Source organism: Dicentrarchus labrax, unplaced genomic scaffold (genome assembly GCF_905237075.1).
Source record: "Dicentrarchus labrax unplaced genomic scaffold, dlabrax2021, whole genome shotgun sequence".
Lineage (NCBI taxonomy): Eukaryota > Metazoa > Chordata > Actinopteri > Moronidae > Dicentrarchus > Dicentrarchus labrax.
This window is the reverse complement of record NW_026136702.1, coordinates 5,417,524-5,440,023: the sequence shown is the minus strand read 5'-3', so window position 1 is coordinate 5,440,023 and position 22,500 is coordinate 5,417,524. Positions and strand designations below refer to the sequence as shown.

The window sequence follows — 22,500 nt, the reverse complement described above, 5'->3', positions numbered from 1 at the left end:
GAGAAAGGCTTCAATAGATTTACCACAGATGTAGCAATTAGCTCAAGATCATTTAAGGTCGAATCACTTGAGCTTATAATAGAATAAAGAAGCTGCCAGACAACGCTGACAAGAGACCTCCTTTCATTCGACTCGGCATGCCAGGCACTCTTTGCTCTTGACAAAAGGGAAAGAGCTGCAAATTTTTCAATACGGGTCTTAATTAAACCTTAAAGAGCTAATAAAGGTTACAGCGGATCAACAGAGGCCGTAGTGTCTCGTGATCTTTAGCAAAGACTCTAACTGGAGATCAATCAGTCAGTCAACGTGCTTGCTCATCTGCATCGTGGCGGCTGTGACGGGGCACAGTGATCCCTGAGAGCTCAGTGCACTTTTGTGGGGCTCGGACAGAAAAGCACCAGCGTGGAGCTAAGCCTCTTGTCATGGTCCGTAACCACTTACAGACAGACAGCGGTCTCTAAAGGTTTCTGCTCATGTACAAGACTCAGACTGACAGATGTAATGCTTGTGCAGTCTGAAGCCATGCTGCCTTGCAAACTATCATAAGAGAATATCGAAAAGGGGTCTACTGTATATTTATATGTACTGTAAAGTAGCGAAAACACATAAACTGGAAAATTATGACGAGAGAAAGAAATTGTGGTGCCTATAATCATGTTGGCAGAAGTGACATGGTCTCTGACGAAGCCTCTTCCTCCTGCTCTCTCCAGAATTTCTGTTCTTTTGTGATCATTCTGGCCAAATACTTTCTTTTCAAAAGGCTTTCTCCAAAATTACAGTGTAGTTTGCTAAAGTGGCACTTCAGTCGCAGTAGGATATAGTGAAGGACAAGAAAGTATTTTTTATAATCACTTCCTATTATACTTAAGTGCTCATGCTTTTGAAATACTCTGAACAGAAGAAGGAGGATGTGCTCAAAGTTACAACAACGTGATATACTGTACTTGGCTTGGATTTTTTATGGCTATAAAACAGAATGGATTCATTTTCAAAGTGTCCATTTATGTTTAATGTAGCCTTTATATTCTTCTGAATACAATCATGAAACCAATGCTTTGGGATGATTGAATGGAAACTATGATAATGTATGTTAAATTAAAATAATCTCATACATGAAACTCATCATCCTCCACCATCTTCCCTCTTTTAGGCTCTGGATGTGGTATTAGACCAGGGCAGGGATAATTTTATTGTTTTGTTAGATCACTTCCTGTAGAAAAGAAAAAAAAGAGTGACGACTGGCCAAAAGTGTGCTGATGATTTGGTCATTTGATGTGGAAAAATTGGTGTCATTTTGCAAAATTGCAAGTTCTCAGAAATAGTGCTGGTACTGATTGTAGCTGCATTCATTACTGCAAAACTGCATATTCCTGGAGGGACTACTTAGAGGCTATTTCAAAAGAAGTAACACTGCTGTGGTCCCGTACCCATCATATCCAGGCTGCTGGGACCAGGTGCCGCTGCCGCAGGGTCCTGGATCACTGGAGGAGGACTGGTTACTTGGGGAGCTGCGGTAGTGCTGGTCTCCCTTGTTACATGAGGTGACCTGGGGGTTTTCCATATCCTGCATTGTCCTGCAGAAACAGCGGGGCAAAAGACACAAGTGTAAAACACACTGCCATAACTGTTCAAAATTGAGGCCATATGTAAGATTATTATATATATAAAATTTTTGGGCAGCAACTAAATGCTTGATAGTTTATAAGATGTCAGAAAATTGTGAAAAACAACCAAAACCAGAACATATGCAATTTACAATGATTTAAAAGCAAAGAAAAGCTGTGAATCCCCACATTTTACATGATGGAATCTGTAAATGTTTGGCATTTTTGCTTGATAAATGACATAAAAGATTAATTGTTACACTAAAACATCCAGCACTTCTCTATCTGCACAGATTATTATTTGAAACAATTTTATATTTAATGCATAAATTAGATTTTTTGACTCTCTAGAGGAATTAAATTCTTCTAACACTGGAAACACTTCTTTCCCTCACTGTCCAGCCTTAATAACTTTATTATTGGGTGACACTCCAGGGAATAGTCCATTGCATGAGAGCACCGTGGATAATCTCTAAGAAAATGTGAGAACAGTCAGTAAGGGAGTAGGTGTCTTGTTCTCCAAAGACAAACAGAGACAGAGATTAGTTATGGTAATAAGATTCGGTGAGTAATCCAGATGGTGGAGCCATGTGTGTATGTAGAGTAAAGACAGAAGTAGCTCCTGAATGTAAGAGGATGCATGAGATTTCTGCTCTGAAACACAAACTTGACTCTGCTCTTAAACTTTTGTCACCTGTTAAGGAAGTTTACTCACTTACCTAGTTGGCACTGACCATTAGCTCAACCTGTCCAAAGTGTTTTTCACTGTCATGCAATGAGCCCTGACCTGACTTAATAGTTTAAGACAAGAAGTTGCTTGCTTTTCCCTGGTCAGGAAAAACTTGCGGTATACGGTCTGGAGAGAAAAATAAACACTGGACTGGAGTTATTTTGGCTGCCTGGAGGCCTTCCTTTTAAGCAACACACTAAAGTAGGTTAAATGACCGGATGGAAATAAGACTCAAACAACATAGGCAGGATGGCTTTCACATTAAGTCTCAAGCCAGGAATACTCTATACTTCTTTCATCTCTGTTTTTTTTCTTGTATTGTATTTGTTTATATAATGAATGTAGGCTTGAGAATGAATTAAAGATCCCAGGTGTATTTTCTCCTTTCTTTTTTTAAAATATTTAAATCCAAACAACGCATTACAAGCATAAAGGAACAGTCAAAGATCGGAAATGTGCAGGTACATTTCATAATAAAATCCAGTAGAACCATATAATGAAAAAATCCCAATATAAACGTCTATTTAGAAGGCGACAAATTCTTAGCATCAACCCTTTTCTGCCTTGTCATCCAGTTTCCTCTGTCTAGACCACCATGGGAAACTCACTAAGCTGTCAGTATCTCAGTCACGGCACACATCATCGAACGCTTTGGCCGAATCGCTACGTTTCCTCCCCAACTCAAGTGTCCGGGCACTTTAATGTGAAACAGCAGCAGCTGCTTTTTGTTCTCATTCTCTTCCTCACTTGACATAAAGTAAAGTTCTGGGCGGATACTGGACATCATTTTTCTGTCTGCGCTGCAATAACATTCGAGGCTGCAGAGATTAGCGGTCGGTCGCAGTTGGCTGAAGAGTAGGTGTCATATTTTACGGTGCCATGTCTGGATTCAGCTATATGTGCGGATGGGATGATGCTTTCTCTAAGATATCAAGATTCATATGTGTCTTATAGACCTGTGGTTCCCAACCTTTTTTTTTGTCAGATGTTCCCCCAAAGCTGTATCAGATGAACTCAAGTATCCTTTTATTGACAGACGCCACCTGTCATGTTCCTTTGTATTAACATGTTCATTTGAGTTTACGCTGGATGTTATTTACCACTATTAACAATATAAAAATGGATATTGTCTTTATCTACAGAGGGTGTGGGGCGTCTTCCACATACGCCACCATGCTGAACCACCATGTTTCTACAGTAGCCAAGAATGGACAAACCAAACACTGACTGTACATAGGGTTGCATTTTTTGCAAACTATGGTCATCATAGCTTCCTCCTACATGCTTGGAAGTGAAAGAGAGTGACAGAAAGGGGTGGTAATCTGCAACTTTCAACTGTTCGGCGATTACTTTTAGCCATTTCAATTTTTTATCAATCACTTTTACCTAACGTAAACTGTTTTGACTTTCGGCCTGCTTGCTAAATAGTTTACATACACTCAGTCACGGCAGATGATTCAGTATGTGGTTTCTAAAAACAAAATCTAATCATAATTACTATTTTTCGTATTAGTTGAGCTAGTCTTCAGTACAATCCTTCCATGTACCCCTGGCAACAGCAGAAGTCCCCGAGTCCACACAAAACCCAAAAAAATGAAGAAGAATAAGCAGCTTGTTCTTTTCTAGAAAATGTGACTGTATAATATTCCCCTCTTGTCTCCCTCCCTCCCTCTTCAGTCTATGACTCCTTCGTACCCCTCCTCTACTCCCACTCCCTCTGGGGTGCTACATATCGTGGTCCGGGGAAGAGCACTCTCTTTGTTTCTGCAGTAATTGGATGAGATGAGCTGAGCTGTGTCAGTGTCCCCATCACCTCCTCCTCGGCAGGGTGCAGGAAGAGGGAGGGAGCGGGGAGTAGGAGGGATACAGAGAGAGAAAGAAAGGAGCTATGGAGAATGGAGTGCTCCCACTGCCAGGGACTCTGATTAGGCAGAGAAGGCAGCCATTATCCCAGTATAGTCAGAACAGGCAACACCAGGGGGGGTCGGTGTGACACACTGGAAAGGTTATCATGACTGTAGGGGTTTCATTAGAATGAACAAATCACTGCTTTACATGGCTCAATGGAGATGTCCAAAAGAGACACAGTCTGGGACAGGAACAAAGTGCGACTGTGGCCTTATCATCTGAAGGGAGATGAAAGCGAAGCCGTGAATTCATTGGACTAAAATACTCCGTTTATATATATGCAAATAATTGAACACAATAACAACCCCTCAAAGTGTTATTGTGGCTCTTTTCTAAATGAGAAAGGCTGAGAGTTCAAAGATTTCATCTCAAAGGATTGGATCTTTAGAGCGTCATGTTTGATCGCAAGCTTTGCTCTGCCTAGCTTTCTGAAAAACCTTGTGGAGAAAGCTTGACTTCCAAAACTGTCTTAAAAGAATCCTTTTGTTAATTTGTTTTGTTACATTTTTGCTTTCATTTACCTTTTTTTGCACCACTGTAGATAATGCTGCAGTGACTCCATCTTAATATAATGTGTTTACTTATTTATAAAGGACGAAGGGTGAACAATTTTTGGCTTTTATCTACGTAATGTATTATTGTGCATGTGGTGAAAGCTTCTGGCTGAATAAGACCTGACTGGTGAATGTTGAGATTATTAGCCAGCGGCCAAAAACCTTTTTTTTTTTCAAGGTTACATTAATAAAAACACATACTGACCCAAAAGTAGCTTGTTCTTTTACAGTATAGCATCTTTTTTGATGCTACCCTGATCACTCTAAATGAGGCATCACCTTCACCAACTGAATTATAAGTTTAAAGTTGTTTTAATCTGTCTGCAGCGGGAGCTAATGATGGCAATTTTCAGTTGGTCGTTAATGTATTCATACAACTCTGGCTAGAAGAAAACGTGAGAAAGAGGGCAGTGGGAAGAGGAAAGGGAATTTACCTGGACCCATCTGGCAGCTTCCTATCAAAGGAGGTGCTTCGTGGGATAGCTGCCTGGTGCTGCTGGAGGATCTGCTGGCACTGCAGGCGGTCAGGGCCCTGCGTGGGCGAGCCTCGGGATAGAGGTGCTCCAGCAGCTGTGGGCACCCGATGCCAGGTGGTGTTTCTCCTGAAGGGTGTCTTGTACTCGCAGGGTGTACCCTCGCTGTCGACCTTGTACTCCACCATGGGTATGCGGTAGAGCTCGGAGCAGCCCCTGATGTGGAAATATGGAAATAAAGAAGAAGGTTAGTTAGGTCAGTGATGAAGCCGGTATGAAAAGGCTATCCTAGTTGCACTGCAGGTTAAATTCCTTACAATAGCATAATAATAATAATATTTTCCCAAGCATTGAGCTGCTTAGTTGCCACTGTGTTCACCAGTGGGCTGCTAACTTCAGTCAGTGTCATGCTAGGTGCTGCTGAGCAGGTAACCAACAAGCTAAAAGACCCCAAACGACTCAAATGGATCAGCAGAGAAAAGAGGAGTGATAATACTTTGAGGATTCATCACTACAAGTGACCACTTGCACATTATTCACCTACATTTTTTCCATTTATAACATAAAAATATTGAAAAGTTGCAGTAATTACTGTGGAGAACACCTTGAACCAAATAATTATAATATAATAAATTATCTTATTTTACAATATCACATGATTCCACAATTATTAATTCAACAGTGTGCATATATCTACATGTTTCATTATGGATGATATATGTAGTGTGAATAATAAAACTTTAACAGCTCAAATTCAATTTGCATTATTACGATTAATTCATCATCAGCTAATAAATCCACATTATAATGTATTTTATGATTATTACTAATGTAATGTAACATTACATTATATAACATGTTTTTTTTTTTAAAAAATGTATAATATTTTGCTATTGCGTTACAAGACAGGTACAGCATTTTCAGTTGTGACAGTACTTTATATTGTGATGTCCTCTGTAAAAAATTGGGGGTGGGGGAGCCCTCATCCTTTTTATTATCATGACAACACCAAAACCCTAATGCTGTCAGAAATATATAGCTAGAGTCAGACATCTAGATATGGTGTCAACAATAAACACACACATACAGTTGCATGTGCACACTGAATGCTTACAGGCACATCAGAGACACTTGGAAACAATGGAAAACACTTTGCCCATTTTAATAGAGCCAAAAATCTCAGCTTGCCACTTAATCAGATATGGGTCTCCCCTGAGTAGCTCTACACAGGAGGCTTTTCCTCCCTCCATCTCCATCCCATTACTGCTAACAACACTGAGGATCTCTGCGATGGACAAGGCCTGTGATGCCATTTCATGCAACATTAATCTTTGGGGCTGGGCAGAGGCTTGGTGTGTATGTTTGGAAGGACGGCAGGTTTACAGGGTGGTGAGTCAGGGTTAAAAAGCCTTGTTGCTCTGTTAGCTCTCTGAAAGCATCTCAAGCATGACCCTAATGATTACACTGCCCTCCCCCTCCAAAGTCCATTTTCCAGAATCCACTGGGGGGTGGAAAGCTGTGTATATTTTGCTGTGGTCATACATGTACACACAGCAGAGCTTGAGGAGGGTGCGCAGGCTGATTGCAAAGGCTGCGGTGGAGGGGGCAAGTAATCCCTCTCAGGGAGACCTTTTCATCAAACTGGGCCATGGGTGGCTGGGCTGTTTACAGCCGGTCTCCCACTGGACCTGTGGGTGTTATAAGATCTAACTAAAAGATCATCCGTAGCTTCCTCCTCCTCCTTCTCCTCCAACAACAACATGTCTTTCACATCTGGTCAATGTCATCACCAGGCTGGCCTCATCCACGATGAAGGACTGTAAGTGGTTTGCTCTACATCCTCCACAGTTTACATTACTTATTTACTCTATGTATGAAGCATACATCACCGGTTTGATATGTGGGGCAGTGAGAGTAATGAGTGGCATTACAGCATCGGAAGACACGTCCATAAATGAGAAAGGAATGTATTTTGTTGGGTGAAGTTACTGTATATGTATATGAGGAGCTCAGACATCTGTGATTTAACAGATGAAATTATTATCCTACTTACTTTCAGTGTGTAACCTGAGGTCTTTCATCCACTGTTTTGTTCATTACAGAACAAAAGGATGCTAACAAGAGTGTTAAACCCTCCAGACTGCTGGTCAATTGGCTTTTCAGCAGGGCTGCTAACCCACTCATTACCTTGATTAACTGCGTGTGTGTGTGGTCATGCCAGGTTGCCACACATCATTACTCTCTGAAAAGGCTAAACCTAGCTAACAGCTTGTCAACAGGAAAGGTCTCAGCCGTTGTCTCTTGCTCTCCTTTTTACACCAGAACGACCACAAGCTGACAAGGTAAATTTCTCTTATGATACCAATATTCTCCAGCAGCCCCCCCCCCCTTGCCGCTGAAGCCAAAGATGAAATTCCACATAGGAGGACAATATAGATTTATATTCAATTCTACAAGCTTAGCAGGAAGTGGAAATACCCGTCGTACTGGCCTGATGTATGAGGAATGTGCTTCTTGTTTGTAACGTATAGGGGGACTCGGGCTCACTGTGTATAAATCATGGAGAAACAGCAGGAAACGTGTGTTTGGTCAACAGTTAAACCTGAGCTGGAGGCTAGTGGTGGAGGAGACGCTGTTGGACACATCCAGCCTGCTGTAAGGAGAGGAGGAAGCCAGGAGCTGGTGAGAAATAATACCGTCTGCTTCCTGCTTGATTCCACCAAGAACTGCTGCTGCAGTCTTCCAGCTAAATGTGAGGGGCCATAAATTATACCACAATGGCCTACATACGCTTGTAGAGAAGGAGAACATCTACAACTTAAAAGCAACATTGAGTCAAGGAAAAATAAAAAAAATTGCCACAATGTGATGTGACGTCACTAAGATAACATCATTGCTCATTTAAAATAAAATAAAGACTTCAGCTGTGTTCGTGGCCACTTGGAGGTGAACAATCAGCTCCTTCAGCCATTGGCTCTTAATGAATTACAATAGATCAGTGTGACAACAGGACCTTAGACCTCAGTCAGAGAGCTGTCACTCTAATGACATGGCCAGCAACTGAGGGACATGCTAATCCATTCTCACAGTCAGAGTCCATGTCACAGTAAAGAGCCACAAAGGTTGTGACCTCCACCAGCCCTTTGCAGAGCATTGTGCGGAGGTTCATTAAATAAGGTTGGCTGAAAAGTGTGTAGGATTGCAAAAAAAAAAAAAAAAAAGATCGAAAGCCCTTTTTAGTGATTTCTTTGCAAACTGATCCAAAGGAAAGAACCGCTCCTGTGAAGAATGTGAGGGGATTAAGCCGAGCAATTTGTGATGCAGGTTCTCTGAATTTTGGTTTAGCGGTGCTCTTTTTCACAGGGTGTCGGCATGGGAAGTGAGAAATCCGGCTTAACTTCAGTCCAGATGAAAATCCATGATGACAAGTCTGATGACACTTCAAAGGAAAGGTCACAAGTGGCCATCTGAATGTCATAGGCAATACTCATTATCAGCAGGGGGCTGGTGCTGGGTGAACCCACTTAAATTCAGGTTACCCACCATTTTAAACATAAATTGTTGTGCTTAAAACATCAACTGTGCAATATGTTATGATAAAAACGCAGGAGGCTGATACTCTGACCATACAGATGCTTTTTGTTTCTGTGTGTATGTCTTGTAGTAATCATCCATTTTAGTCCATATTATACTGATCCTTTTGTTTACTCTTACATCTCTGATGACCATATACTAAAAACATACAATCACTGCCATGTTCTGTATACTGCATTCCTCTTTCAAAGAGCTAATCTTTTTCATCTTTTTCTCATTAGTTTGATCCAAGGCTAACATGTTGAACTTGTTTAAAGCTTTTTAGAGTGATGATGGAAAAGCCTCCAGTATTGCACTGGGCTAAAACCACATCCTTCCTCCAGTGTAAATAAATACAGTACTAGGTAAGGCTAATATTAGAGGCATATCTCCATTGGCTTAAGGCTGAGAGGGGTAAAACCATTTAGGGCATAAACAGCTTAAGGAGATTTGCTGCAAAACAGTGCTATAGTAATCTATATATATATTTCTTCCAAATATAATCTTAGCAACCATATGACCCCATCAATCCTAGATCTGGAGAAATCACAAAGTAAAGAAGACTAAATCATATTCCAAATTTTTAAAAACAGTAAAGAGGAAACTCTCTCCTTCTAGCCCCAACATGTGCTTGTGAAAACATTTTTCCATGTCATGTAGCAGTGTGGAGCCAGGGTACATTGTCTGGAGGTCATGAGACTCTTGTCCATTGTTGTTAGACTAACCCCCATCTCTCTGGCCACAGGGGACTGACTGGGGCCTTCGAGCCCCTGCTGAATTCCTTTCCATTGAGATAATAGTGGAGAAACTGGAGCACTTATTGTTGACTGCAACACTTTAGCAACTCAAAGACGCAGCAAAGAAAAGAGTTGAGGGCCCTCGAGATTCTTCACCTGACCTCTCACCTCTAGATTTGTTGGAACCTTGGGAGAAAATTCACAGGACCCGAGATGGAGCCTTTTGGTTCTCATGGGATCATGATGAGAAATTGTGTTTTAGTAAGATGGGAGTCTCCCAGTAGAGCTCAACAGCTCTGACCAGTATAGACTTCTACTGTAATGCCTACTAATCTGCCCGATGCATCTGTTAGCAACGCCATATATGGGTCAAGCTCGGTGCATTATGCATCATGGACACACAGCATGATACATAATGCATACTTTTGGGCACAGTGCTCTGTAGCATGTGTATTTTTAAAACCATCTTTTATTGGCTGTCTAAAGTACCTTCACAGACTTTGGTCGTGTCAGTGAAACCAAGCCAGATGTCTTCCACTGGCACAAATATCGTGTGCCAAAAGCTTCCTTTTCAGAATCTTTCAGCCTGTAACATTCTCCAGAGAGCCGGACACACATTTATAGACACAGAACCAGTTTTAAAAGATGTTTGTTTTGTCTGCTTTCTGCTTCCCTGAACTGCGATTATGATTGTATCATCATGTATCATCATAGATCGTGGTAAGAGGATTAGACGTCCGTTCTGCCAGAGTGGCTGGTGTGTTGGATTCTCAGATGAGGCATGTTAGCCCACCATCTGGGGGAGCAAATATGTTACTCCTCTGTTGCCCAGACCAGAACGCAAAGTCGAAACCCAGTTAAACACGCACCTACTACTACTAGTCTTTGACATAATGACACAAATGTACACACAGCTGTTTAAGAACGTATTCAAACAGAAGCTTTAGCAAGGCTGCCATTTATATCATTTTCCAAAAATAGACATTAGACTTAATCTTTTATAAACACATTTAATCTAAAATCACTCATCCACCAGCAATTTATCAAAAGTCTTCAGCAATCAACACTTCTGTTTATCTGTTTTAAAATGTCAGCCACAGGTTTTTCATTTGAATTATCAGCTAACAACATTAGTATTAACTGCAACATCACAAACAGAAAGTGGAATTAAGGGTAGTGGAGGTATTCTCTCTGCACGCTGTTAACTTATTCTGCTGTGGTTATCTGCGACAAAGTGGGAAGAGCATTTGCTGGTACACAAATCTGTCAGCCTCAAGCACAACCAAAACAAAGATGTCGAAAATGTGAGTGTGACAGAGTGATGGATATGATTTCACAGGACTGTCTGTCTCTCACAGACAAAACAAGCAGATGTGCTTTCAGAACAAGCATTTTAGACAGACCTTCATTTCTCCTGATCACAAAAGACCGTTTGAAATATGCTTCTTTCTTTTTATTACGGGAGCTATGGACTCTCCCCATGGGTGTGTGTCCTTAAAAAGCCAAACACTCCCATCCTAATTGCTGAATAGAAGATTGGGCGAGGTGAGAAAAAAGCAATCTGCAAATGTGAGCTGTCAGACAATGGCAGCAAGAGATGAGCCATTAATCAAAATGCTCCTCTCATTATCATTAGTGAGAAACGCTGACTGTCCGTGTCTGTGTGACTCTACAGCCCTGCTGGAGCTTTCTCTTACAACAAAGCCACATCAGTACGAAGAGTCTCCTCTCCAGAGAAATCAGCGGAGAACAACATCAACCCTTATGCAACAAAAACAGTATGTAAGCATTTCTTCATGCTAATCATCTAAAACATGAGAGCAAATGTCAAGTTAATTTACCCCAGCTGCATGGAGAAAAAGAAACTACTCTTCTGTTATGACTTCATACATTTTTGAGGAGCACCTGCTTCTGCGCCTTACAAACCACAGCACGACAGCCAAAAATGAAAGACAATCGGAAGCCTGCGTATGTTCCGTAAGCATCTTTTGTCTGCAGTGTTGCTAAAAAGTGTTAGTTTTCAAGTAAAAACAAAGTTGTGGTTTTACCTTCGGGGGGTGCCGTCTTCATGAGGCTGGATTATAACCACTTTGACACTGACGGATGTGCGCAGCAGGTCAATCATCTGCTCGTGGGTGAGAGTAGCGACAGCCACCTTGCAGATCTCCACCAGTCGGCTGCCCTGCCTCAACCCCGCCTTCCAGGCGAAGCCAAAGGGCTCCACATCAGCCACGATGCCCTCAAAGTTGACATGGAAACCGAGCTGGCCGAGACCGTTCCGACGCAAAGTCATCTCCGACGTCTCGCAGCCTCTGGTGGTGATCTGGAACCAGAATCGGAATCAATTTGTTCATTAATACAAGTACATCAATATTGTTTTTATTGCACTGTTATAGAGACATAAAGACAGCACAACTTTAGAAACACTTCAGAAGTCCAACACATGAAATGGGCAGTAGACTGTAAGCAGTCACACTGAGAAACCATTACACAAGTATGAGATCAACAGAGAAAGACTGGAAGCGGAGTGATCTTAATGTGGCTTAATGGGAGCTTTCTAAGATAATACAGTATATTCCAACAGTAGCTGTCAACAGTTTGCTTCTTTTTTAATAGATATGTGTGGGTTTCATTACACACACACAGAAACACACGCATGCACACACAAGAATAATACTATAAGAGAAGAGAAAAATCCTGCCTGCAGGCAGTAGTGCAAAGGCATGTTTGTTTGGCTAATTCAAAGAACCTCTCAAAATGGAAGTTAATAAGAGGGTACATCGCCGACCTAACCGATTTAGCCTCAGAGCTGCGCAGAGACAGCTAAAACACACATGCACTGCACACACAAATACACACCTGTCACTAGGGACACTTGCTACAGCTCTGTGGGTGGGGATTAGGATAAAATTGACCCACGAGACACATACTCGTCCACAGAACTAAGTCTATTAACCAGAGTTAACTTCTAAAAAGGCCCTCGGAGCAAAACATTTATACACCAACACATAATCTGCATTAACTGGCAGCTCATGAACACACTTTGTTCACATCCAGTGTAAAAAAAGATCTCTTCACTCTTTTTCTCACAGTTGTGGAGACTGCGACCAGAGATGTGAGACTCCACCCATCGGATACTTGGTGGACAGTTGCCAATTGGATGAAACTAAAAGTTGGTTCTTGTCCAATCATGTACTTGCATGCAAATGAAGCTGCTCACTTTGCTCAGCATTGGCCTGGCTTAAGCCTCTGCTTTAATGCAATTGAGGTTCAACTGAAGTTCAGGCAACCCTCTTGCATCAGCGGCAATATTACATTAAAACAAGCAACCACAGAACGGAGCAGAGGCGCAAACATGCAACTGTAGCCTGTGCATCTTGATGACTACGCTTATATATGTGTAGGTATACATTGGGAGTGGTACTTGTGACACCACTGTAAAAAACTCATTCGCTGCATTCATTGAGCTTCAATCACCCATCAGATTAGTCTTAGTTCAGATGTGGGTGACTGCCTCCATTTGCCTCAGAGTGGCAGCTGGCTTCAGGGACGCATTAACTCAGACTATGGCCTGTCAACACTCCACCAGATTCTCACACTGGCTAAAATCCTACCCCGCTGTGTGAAACTTGACCCGAGCCAACCATGATGGACATCACAGTGAGACACAACCCTAAAACTTTATTAACTGAGGAAAGCACTCATCCTGTTAATGACATCAGTTAAGTCACAGTCTCAGTTTTGCAATAAATACATGCTCAAAGTTTCAGTTTTCAAAGACAGATAAAACTTGAGAAGCACTTTGGTGAGATGACCCACAAACTAAACAATCACTCTGCATAAAACATCAAGGGCAAAAGGAATTGGAAATGTGAAGTCCAAAAGCTCTCTGGGGGCAAAGTCTGGAAGTAAATGGCCTGTGTATGAGAAAGACATTGGCCTGGGTATTAGGGACCATGAATCACACTGCCCTTTGTCAGAAATTCATTAGGCCTAAATAATAGCTTTCTAAATGCCTTCATCAAGGCCCTTTATTCAGTCCATCCTGGAAATTAATGTGCCCAGGTTCTCCTCCGAATGGCCCAAATCCATAATGGCTGAATCTAACAGGACACTCATTATCTCATAGGAGGAATTTGTGGCCTGTAAAGTTATTTTGATGGTGGATGGTGACATGAAGTATGGCAGTATGGATATGTGTGTGTGTGTGTGTGTGTGTGTGTGTGTGTGTGTGTGTGTGTGTGTGTGTGTGAGTGTTTGTGTCCTGCTGACCAAAGCATTTCAATGCCGAGCCTAATGACGGGCTCTAACGACTGGTGACATAAGACTACAACACTGCCCTGAGGAAACAAACAGTATCCGCCTCAAAGCTGATGTCAAGTAGCGTTGCTGGCGTTGATCCTCAGCGAGAGGTCTGACAGTCTGAAGCAGCTTTGACATTGATGACACCATCTGTAGTAGCATGCTTCACAGACATGACAAAACCTTGTCATCCCACTGAACTTCAAAGAAATGAAGCACATATTGGTAAATCTAGGGCCGCCTGTTTCCTCTGGGCTGTTTATTTGTGGTTCTTATAGAATTCAATATCAAAAGGATATCTAATTTAAAATGTGTTGCTTTGTTCTGTTGCATATAATAGTAAATTGAAAGTTTGTGATTTGGGAAGTTTGGGAAAAAAAGCAATGTAAAGATGTCAGTTTGGGCATTTTTTTAAATCAATTTTTGCACATTTTATCGAATAAATTAATAAATGTGCAAATATGTGCACATATGTTGCAACCTAAAACTAAACCGAAAACTAATAAGATTATACTGTCACTAACTAAACATTATTTCTATTATCCATTAATCATGATCAATTAAGGTCTATAAGATGTCAGAAAATTGTGAAAACACGACCTATACAAAGTCCTTATTTTATCTAGGGCTGCAACTACTGATTAGTTTCATTATTGATTAATCTGTCTATCATTCTCTCAATTAAATTATGTTGTTTGATCCATAAAATGTCAGAGAATTGTGAAAAATGCTACTTCCCAAATCCCAAGGTAAAGTCCTCAAATGTCTTGTTTCTTCTTCTTCAAAAAAAATTGTTTTGTTTTATTCGACCAACAACCTAAAACCCAAAGTTTCTATTTACTTGTATATATAACATGTATATGTATATATAAAAAGAGCATAAATTCATCACTTATTTTTTCAGTTTTTTTGTACAGTAATCTGTTGCTGAAAAATTGCAACTGTAATAAACATTTTGCATAAAGCTGTTCTAATGCATTTATGGTCGTCATAGTTTTTCCTCATGCCATTTTGCTATTTTGCCTCTTCTATCACTCAAATCTTTTATTTGTATTGCAGATACAGTACAAAAAGAAACACACACAAAATGTGGGAGGAAAAAAAACAGCATACATGGCACCAGAGCCAAATGACTTGTCTCATAAAAGCTGAACACGCGGCCACCCAGCTCAGCAACACCCTGGAGAGCAGGACGTTATCATAAAGCTTTTAGTTGTGCTCCCACACTGGACAATCTGTTCATTCTGGTTCGCATTACATCACAGGTCCGGCAGTCTGTAAATCCTCCCAATGAAACATGATTCGAATCAACCTCTGGGACATTACAGACACCTTTGGGACAAAGTATGCACGGTCAGCTCATACCCAAATGTGCCTACTGCTGCTGCTCCACTGTCTGTGTGAGAAACACAAATAGCCACCCACTTTTTTTAATACTCATTCTGAGCTTTTTCCTGCGAGATATTCCTCACAAATCCCATGGGTGAGTGGACAGTAAATGTGATGGATATTAGCATAGTGAATGAGGAAGTGAGGTCCTTTGGCTAATCATAAATGCTAATATATCCTGCACTGTCCTTTCTTATGATGAGTTGAGTAGACACTGAATGACATCCGTGTCCTCCTAAGATTAATTATGGTAAATACGTCTTTGGTATCTTGTGGTTTTTGAGGTGGTTGGGATCTGCAAAACCTTTGTGCTCACGTTCACATTTACTTTTATTCATTCTAATTTCTAATAGTTCATTGCAAAAGGTGATAAAAAAAACGGTGTAATTATCTCTACCTACCATAATCCTCAGAAGAATGAGGTTCTTAGTTTTTTAGCAGGAAATGGATTTATACTCCCATGTTGTTGACTGAACCAAAGATATGCTGGTTAGAGTCTGTTGAAAATTTCGAAACTGTAGATGAGGTTGCCAAAGGGATAAATGAAAGAGAGCATGCAGGCTGAAATAAGGTCATGCACAGCTCAGGTTTTGGATTTTGGGATTCAATCTCAATGTTATTTAAAGGAAACAAAGGATTGCCTGATTAGAGGTTCAGCAAACAAACCATGGAAACTAGAATAGGAAAAGCAAGCCTACGCAGGAACACAAGGAGCGGAAACAAGGCATCAGATGCCAGATTCCCAGCTAAGGAACCAGGTGTTTTAACCTATTTTTTCTGGACTTGAAGGTATCTAGACCCACCTGACCCCAAAAATCGCACAATGAAATCAGGGCCAGAGTTGTACAGATGGCCAAGGCAGCATTACAAGATGGGAATGAGAGAACTTGGACTAAGTGGGTAGCTCTCCATAGGAGTGGAGTAGTCTGAGGCCAAGTGTCCTCTATTCTTAGGCTGTCAGACCCAAAAAATGTGTCTGTGTTTCCTTTCCTCCCCTTCGAAACTGGGTTGGTGTCCTGTTTAAGCTGCCTCCTCCTGTACCTGCGCCCAGACCTCCGCAAAATCAAGAATGGGTCACACAATCACATCATCGCTAATCTTTCACTCCATTAACTTAACTGACTGCCGCAGAGAGTGGCTCCGGCTTGGTTTTGTTTTTTAAAAGAGCAGGAGAACATCTACACAACATCTCTACCTAAATAACCACTGTACACGTCTGCTCGTTCCGTGTGATGAGCCAAAGAAAGCTAACAACAGGAGGTCCATAATCCTCTCTATTGGCTTCACAACTTACAGTTTCACATTCAAGTGACACTCCTGTTGATGTACAACCCAAAGGGGACCAGGTAGATAGAGGACGGGGGAGTAAGGAGTGTTGGGTTGATTCTGTAAGCTACATCCTTACAATGTGAAGAGAAAGACAGTAAAAGAAACACAAGGAAAGAAAAGACTGGAAGCTCAGTGTGGAGTTGCAACACATGAGACTTGACAGGATAGATATAGGTTAAACAAGCAACCGTTTTGCTGACATAATGATGAAAATAAAATAACAAGGTTTGTGGTAAGCAGTAAAGCTACAATGGCAAGAGCAATATTTGCAGAATGCATTGTTTCACCACAGAGAGACCACAACTATCCCTAAGTAAAATGCCTCACTGCACCATTTAAAGTAAAAGCAGCCATTTTCCCTCATATGCCGTGCAGCTTATGTGTGAAATACAGTCATAATAGATTTACAGGGCAATTTTGATGACAGACTACCACTCCATGTTTTATTGGAGTTACTTATAGGTCACTTTTTAGGCAGGATATACTGGTGAACTCCTTTTCAAAACATTGTTAGATACTGGTTTTCGTAAGCTAGGAAAAAGCAATTTAATCATTTGACAACAAAACTCCAACAGCAAGGAAATGTGACAATCATGCTACAGACTACCAGTGCTGGTTCTAAGACAACGCCTCTCACATACAAAAAAGTTGGACACGGGGGTCTATGATAATGGCCAGCAGAGCTAAAGGCCTAAAACAGTAAAGTACCACGCAACCAAAATGTTTGGCTTTTAAATTGGACCATCAATCCAGCAATTGCTTTGCCCCAGCAATGTAGAGCAAAGAGAAGACCAACGCAAATGTTCTCTTTCCAGAGAGACAAAACTGAGATACAGCTGAAGGTGAATGCAGCCTGTATAGGGAGCTATGGCCTAGATTCTTTTCTATATGCATACAAATTTAAATGATGAAGCGGTCTCTCGCCAAGGCAAAGGATTCTAATTTTGATGCTAACATTTAAAAAAATGTTGTGCATGTTTGTGTATTAGTGCCAACCTGGGCGGCACCATGGCCAATCCATTAAAACAGTTTTTGACACAACATTATATCAAAAATAAACTGAATGCCAGATTAGGATCAAACTCTCAATTAGCCACAGAGAAATCAAACGGATAACAAATTACTCCCTCTGTGAGGTGGTTGCAATGTTTTAAAAACTGATTAACCTTTCTTCTGTGAAATCTCTTTGTATGGTATGATTTGAGACTGATACAGAAGACATGGACATACAAACTAAGGCTCAGCTAACCCCCTCCATGGTCTAATCCAGCAGATATTAAAGACCTTTAAGATGATTTGAGATTATCAGAGTTGAGTCTTTAAGGATCTTACCTCTAGCCTTTGCACCATCTCCCTGATGTCTTCTCCGCAGTTGTCGTGGGCAGACAGCATGATACACTCCCCGCGCTCATAGAAGATCTTAATGCTCATGATCCCTGAGGTCCAGCCAATGACGTCACGACACGAGCAGTTGAAGACCACATTTTTTGATTCCTCCTCGATGAGCACAATAAACTCGTTGGAAATGCCAAGCAAGCAGTCCACGTCCATCGACTGGCCAAAGTCCCGAGCACAGACGCTCCAGGTGATGGCCCCCACGCTGAACAGATGTGCATCCTTCCTTGGTTTCACCTTCTCCTTCTTCTTGGCTCCGAGGGTGATGAAGCTGAATTTGACAGCATTGTCAATAGTAGCTGTGCTAACAAAGTTCTCAGCCAGGTCCTTCAGGTATTCCTGCCGAGTACGAGTCGCCATGGCTCGGAACTTCTCTGATTTGTGTGCGGCATTTTCTCCGTTGATGACCTTGGCGAGAAGGAAGTCCCTGAAAACTGCAGACTTTGGGAAAGTTACAGACTTGGGAATAGGGGGGCCGAACGGAGGCACGTCTTTAGATCTGGACACGGCCACGCTGGAAAACAGGATGGAAATCAATGAATCAAATGTAGTGCTGACAATTAGGAGAGACTAAGAGAAGTGAAGGAGTATTGAACTCTATGTATAATGAGCAACTATTTGAAGAGTGCTAAAATTATATGGCTTTCAGGGAAATTATTTTTCGGTGGGAAGACTGAGAGGAGATCAGACTTATCTTGCTCTGTTCAACAAATGCTATGTTATTAACAAGAGTCATCTTGACTTCAGAAACACTCAAGGAGAGAGTCGTAAGTCATAATTTCAAGGTGTCTCTGAAGATAATAACTGTATCATCACTGAACAGATCAAAAGAGCCTTGTGATTCCCGCACATTACTATGAAGTCATGACAGAAACCACAGAAAGCACTCAGCAGGCTATTATTATTATTCTTTCAAATTAAGTGCTCTTAAAAGTTCATGTAGAGCCATTTGGCTTGAAGACATTTATGCAAAGCACATCAAAAGATAAACACATCCCCCTAAATTGTCTTGAGGATATTAGTTTTCTTCTTATCCCATGGTAAGGAGTGAAATAGCTTTGAGAAGGCCTTGCAGGCGCAGTGCATGCTTTTTCTATTTACCTGTAGCATACGTTATCAGTGCAGGGGTTGTGGACTTTGACGATGACAAACACATGTTGGAAATGGGAGCGGATGCTTTTTGGAGTGAAAGGAAGGGCCCCAGGCTCCTGGAATACTATGGTGACGATATCATTGCCGATGTGCCTCTTCCTTAATAACTATCAAAAAAAGGGAGAAATGGTCACATACAAGCAGAAAATGCATCACATAATGGGTAAATATAGAATAAGAGGACCCATTTAGGTTCAGGTTAATTATCTCTGGTTAGAAAGCATGTGAGTGGACAAGGAAATCCCTATAACATTTCAATGTGTGACAAATTGCATGTAATGTCTGTAGCAGCACCATAAGCAGAACAGCAAACTATTTACAGAGCTTTAAACACAGTTTGCAGAATAAGTTACTGATACGGTTTCATGTTTTGATTCTGAAATCAAGATAAAGAGCTTTTTGTATTCCACTAACACAATTTAGGATTTTTTGGGTGACGCAGACATATCCCCCAAAACCCAATTTATACTGCTTGTATTGTTGGATTGTGTGGATAGTTAACCTCATTCTCTGGCTGCTATAAAGTTGTCAGTGAGGGTCAGCAAGACCTCGAAACAAGCAGGATTAGAGGGTGCAGAGGTGAATTGGAAAGGATGAAGAGATGAGTGGGGCAAGCTCTGTTTGGGCTTGCTGGAAGATTACCAGCGGGGATTAAATTGAAGTATCCCACTCCATGAAATACAATTGGAGGAGGAGAAAAGAAAAGAGAAAGAACCCCTGCCAAAATCCTGCCAATCAGGTCTCTGCAGTGTTTCACTGTAGATGCTGTCCCTCACTCACTTACCACCTCCTTCAGTGTCTTCACTGTTAATATATCTACAGGGTTGTATCCACAGGTTTTATTATGGGCTGAAAAAGTACTTCCAGAGTGCAGAGAGTAAATTGGTGAACTTCTGTAATTGCGACTTTATTGGGCCATCGCTCTCCAGTCTACCGCTACATCCACTTAATTCCACTTGTTAGCGCAGACAGACACAGAGGCCCATCTAAAACCACGTCAGGTCCAGCCCCTGGGGATGCATTGATTAAAATCCTACTATGGGGTACCGTTGCTATGGCAATGCTCATGCTTTCAACTGATAGGTCATTACCGTGGCAAAATGAGCCTCTGGGGGAGATGGGAAGGAGGGGAGGATTGAAGACATTCTAAAAGGAAGCTGCTCAGGGACTACCATTAGCACCATTAGACACCGGCTCACCCACACAGTAAGGCAAACGTGATGGTCCACTGGAAGGGACAGAGTGAGAGGTTTACTGACCTGCTGTCTGTTGTTGGGTGTGTAGGGGAGCATGGTGGACACGTGAAACATCAGCTCATAGTCCTTATAAGTGGTGTAGAGAGAATGTGTGCCTGTGGAGTCCGCTGTAACACAAGACAGCGCAGTCAGGGTCTCCAGCCTCATTTAAAAAAGGCCATTGTGTTAGATAAACTGATGATGTAATAGAACAGATTAAAGATATATAAACTTAACCAAAAATAGCTAAATAAAACAGAGAAAAGCATCTGCACTCAGCAGGATTGGTGTGTGGGCTAGCACTTTGTGAATGTTCAGATTGATGTGTGTGTAGTGTGTTTTATCTTACTCTTGTTATCCAGCTGAGCTCTGTACTTGGTGAAGCCTTTGAGGCGCACCCTCTGGCCGAGCAAATCCAAGAACTCCTCCAGTGCCGGCCCACCACTCTCGTTATTGTACATCTCTTCTTCTGTACTCTGGCCCGCCTTACAGTAAAGCACTCCCACCTTGTGCTGGAAGCTTAGCTGGAATGAAGAACATACACAGACACTCAGAGAGTAAGTATCATTTCCTGTCCCTGATATGTATCACACACCCCACTGGTGCATACTGTACATTATGCACTCAGAGCATGCAAGTGCCCACTTTCCATCATGTCACAGCTAATGTGAAGGCCTTCAGAACCCTTCTAGGAGAGAGCTAAAATCCCCTTTTGTGAAGCCAGGCTGTGAACTCTCAGGAGCTCTGAGCAGAGCATAAATCAAGGCAAGCTAATAGCTGCTACTTAAGAGCAGCTGTGGAGCAACGAGGGAGTGAATTACAGACATATTGCAGGATAGCTTTGGTTTATGGCAGAAAACACTATAAGCTGCCAGCAACAGTATTTTAATCTTTTCTGAAAAACACTTTGTTAAGCAATGCTTTTGTTTGCTTAAGTCCTCACTGTAGCGCTAGCAGGCACTGAATGGCGACAGCATTGATCTCCACACCCCACTAATAATATTCTTAATTCAGTCAATGCTCAACAAAGAGCCCCTCAATAAAGATAAATGTCTTATTCGAAAAAAGGGAGTATTCATAGACATAGACAAGGCAGACAAATCTCACAGGTTTTCAATGCAAGCATTGCTATTATTCAGATATGGCAGGTCTGATATGAACTTGTCTCAGGAAGAGACAGGAAGAAATAAAACATCAGGAATGATTATTCTTGCAAGGTGAGAGAGAGAGCCATCTCCAACATCATGAATCTTTCATGGCTTACAGCTCCCTGGTGCTGGCCAAGAAAGAGAGTCAAAGGGGGGGAGCAGAAAAATAGCCTCCTGCTTTTGGCACCTGTTGCACAATACTGCAAGACAAAAGGGTTTCTCAAAATGTGAGAGCCGTGAATTGATCTATATAGTGAAACAAATTGGAATTGTCTTTTTCCTCCGTTACAGGTTATCAGTTCCTGGTGTGCTCATGACACTGTTGCCATGATGACTTCCTCTATCAGGCAGTCTGCTCTGCACTAAAGCTCCTGCAGTGACGGAAAGCTATTATACCATCAAGCCCAGTGGAAATGGCATGATGTGCAATGATGTGGTCTTCTATTTTTTATCCCGCATTATAGGGGCTCACTTAACCTCCTGCTCCTCTTAACAGACTGGCTGATGGCAAGGACAATCACATTTGGTGGCCCCTTTGGTGCAAATTTAGTGCTGCCTGAAAAGTGCAAACACATCAGGACACATAACACATATACAGATGAGTAATGCTCCTGAGGTGACGCTCATTGTGTAACCACCTTTGATGTGCTATTTGGTGGCATCAGCTAAAAAAGGCTATATCCCATTTAAGGGATCTGTGATTAGCTACAATATTCCACTTGCTAAGTTGCTGGAAAGCAGTAATTTTGACTCTCTTTATATATAAATGTCTGTCTGGAGCTGGAGGGTGCTAAGAACCGTTCTCCCATTCTCTTCAACAAAAAAACCCTTAAAAAAATGCAAAGATGGAAAGATACTTAATGAGCAGAGAGAGAAATGAGGACAATGTTCCCCTTGGAGAGCTCTGAGACGCACCTGAGGGATACAGCAGTGTCCTAACACAACACTGTGACATCTGTCTGCACTGCAGT

The 22,500-nt window shown here is 41.6% G+C and overlaps 1 protein-coding gene across 7 annotated transcripts in view; it reads right to left on the bottom strand.

Annotated features, from left to right (window-relative positions):
* Positions 1 to 22,500, bottom strand: part of LOC127372152 (signal-induced proliferation-associated 1-like protein 2) — an 83,758-nt gene that overhangs the window by 19,478 nt on the left and 41,780 nt on the right. For all 7 annotated transcript variants that reach the window (XM_051415598.1, XM_051415614.1, XM_051415632.1 and 4 more), the window contains exons 5-11: positions 20,731 to 20,905; positions 20,406 to 20,509; positions 19,096 to 19,253; positions 17,932 to 18,508; positions 11,628 to 11,902; positions 5,231 to 5,485; positions 1,428 to 1,574 (exon numbers count right to left, since the gene is read on the bottom strand). In XM_051415598.1, coding sequence (XP_051271558.1) covers positions 1,428 to 1,574; positions 5,231 to 5,485; positions 11,628 to 11,902; positions 17,932 to 18,508; positions 19,096 to 19,253; positions 20,406 to 20,509; positions 20,731 to 20,905 — 1,691 coding nt within the window. The remainder of the gene's footprint in view (positions 1 to 1,427; positions 1,575 to 5,230; positions 5,486 to 11,627; positions 11,903 to 17,931; positions 18,509 to 19,095; positions 19,254 to 20,405; positions 20,510 to 20,730; positions 20,906 to 22,500) is intronic.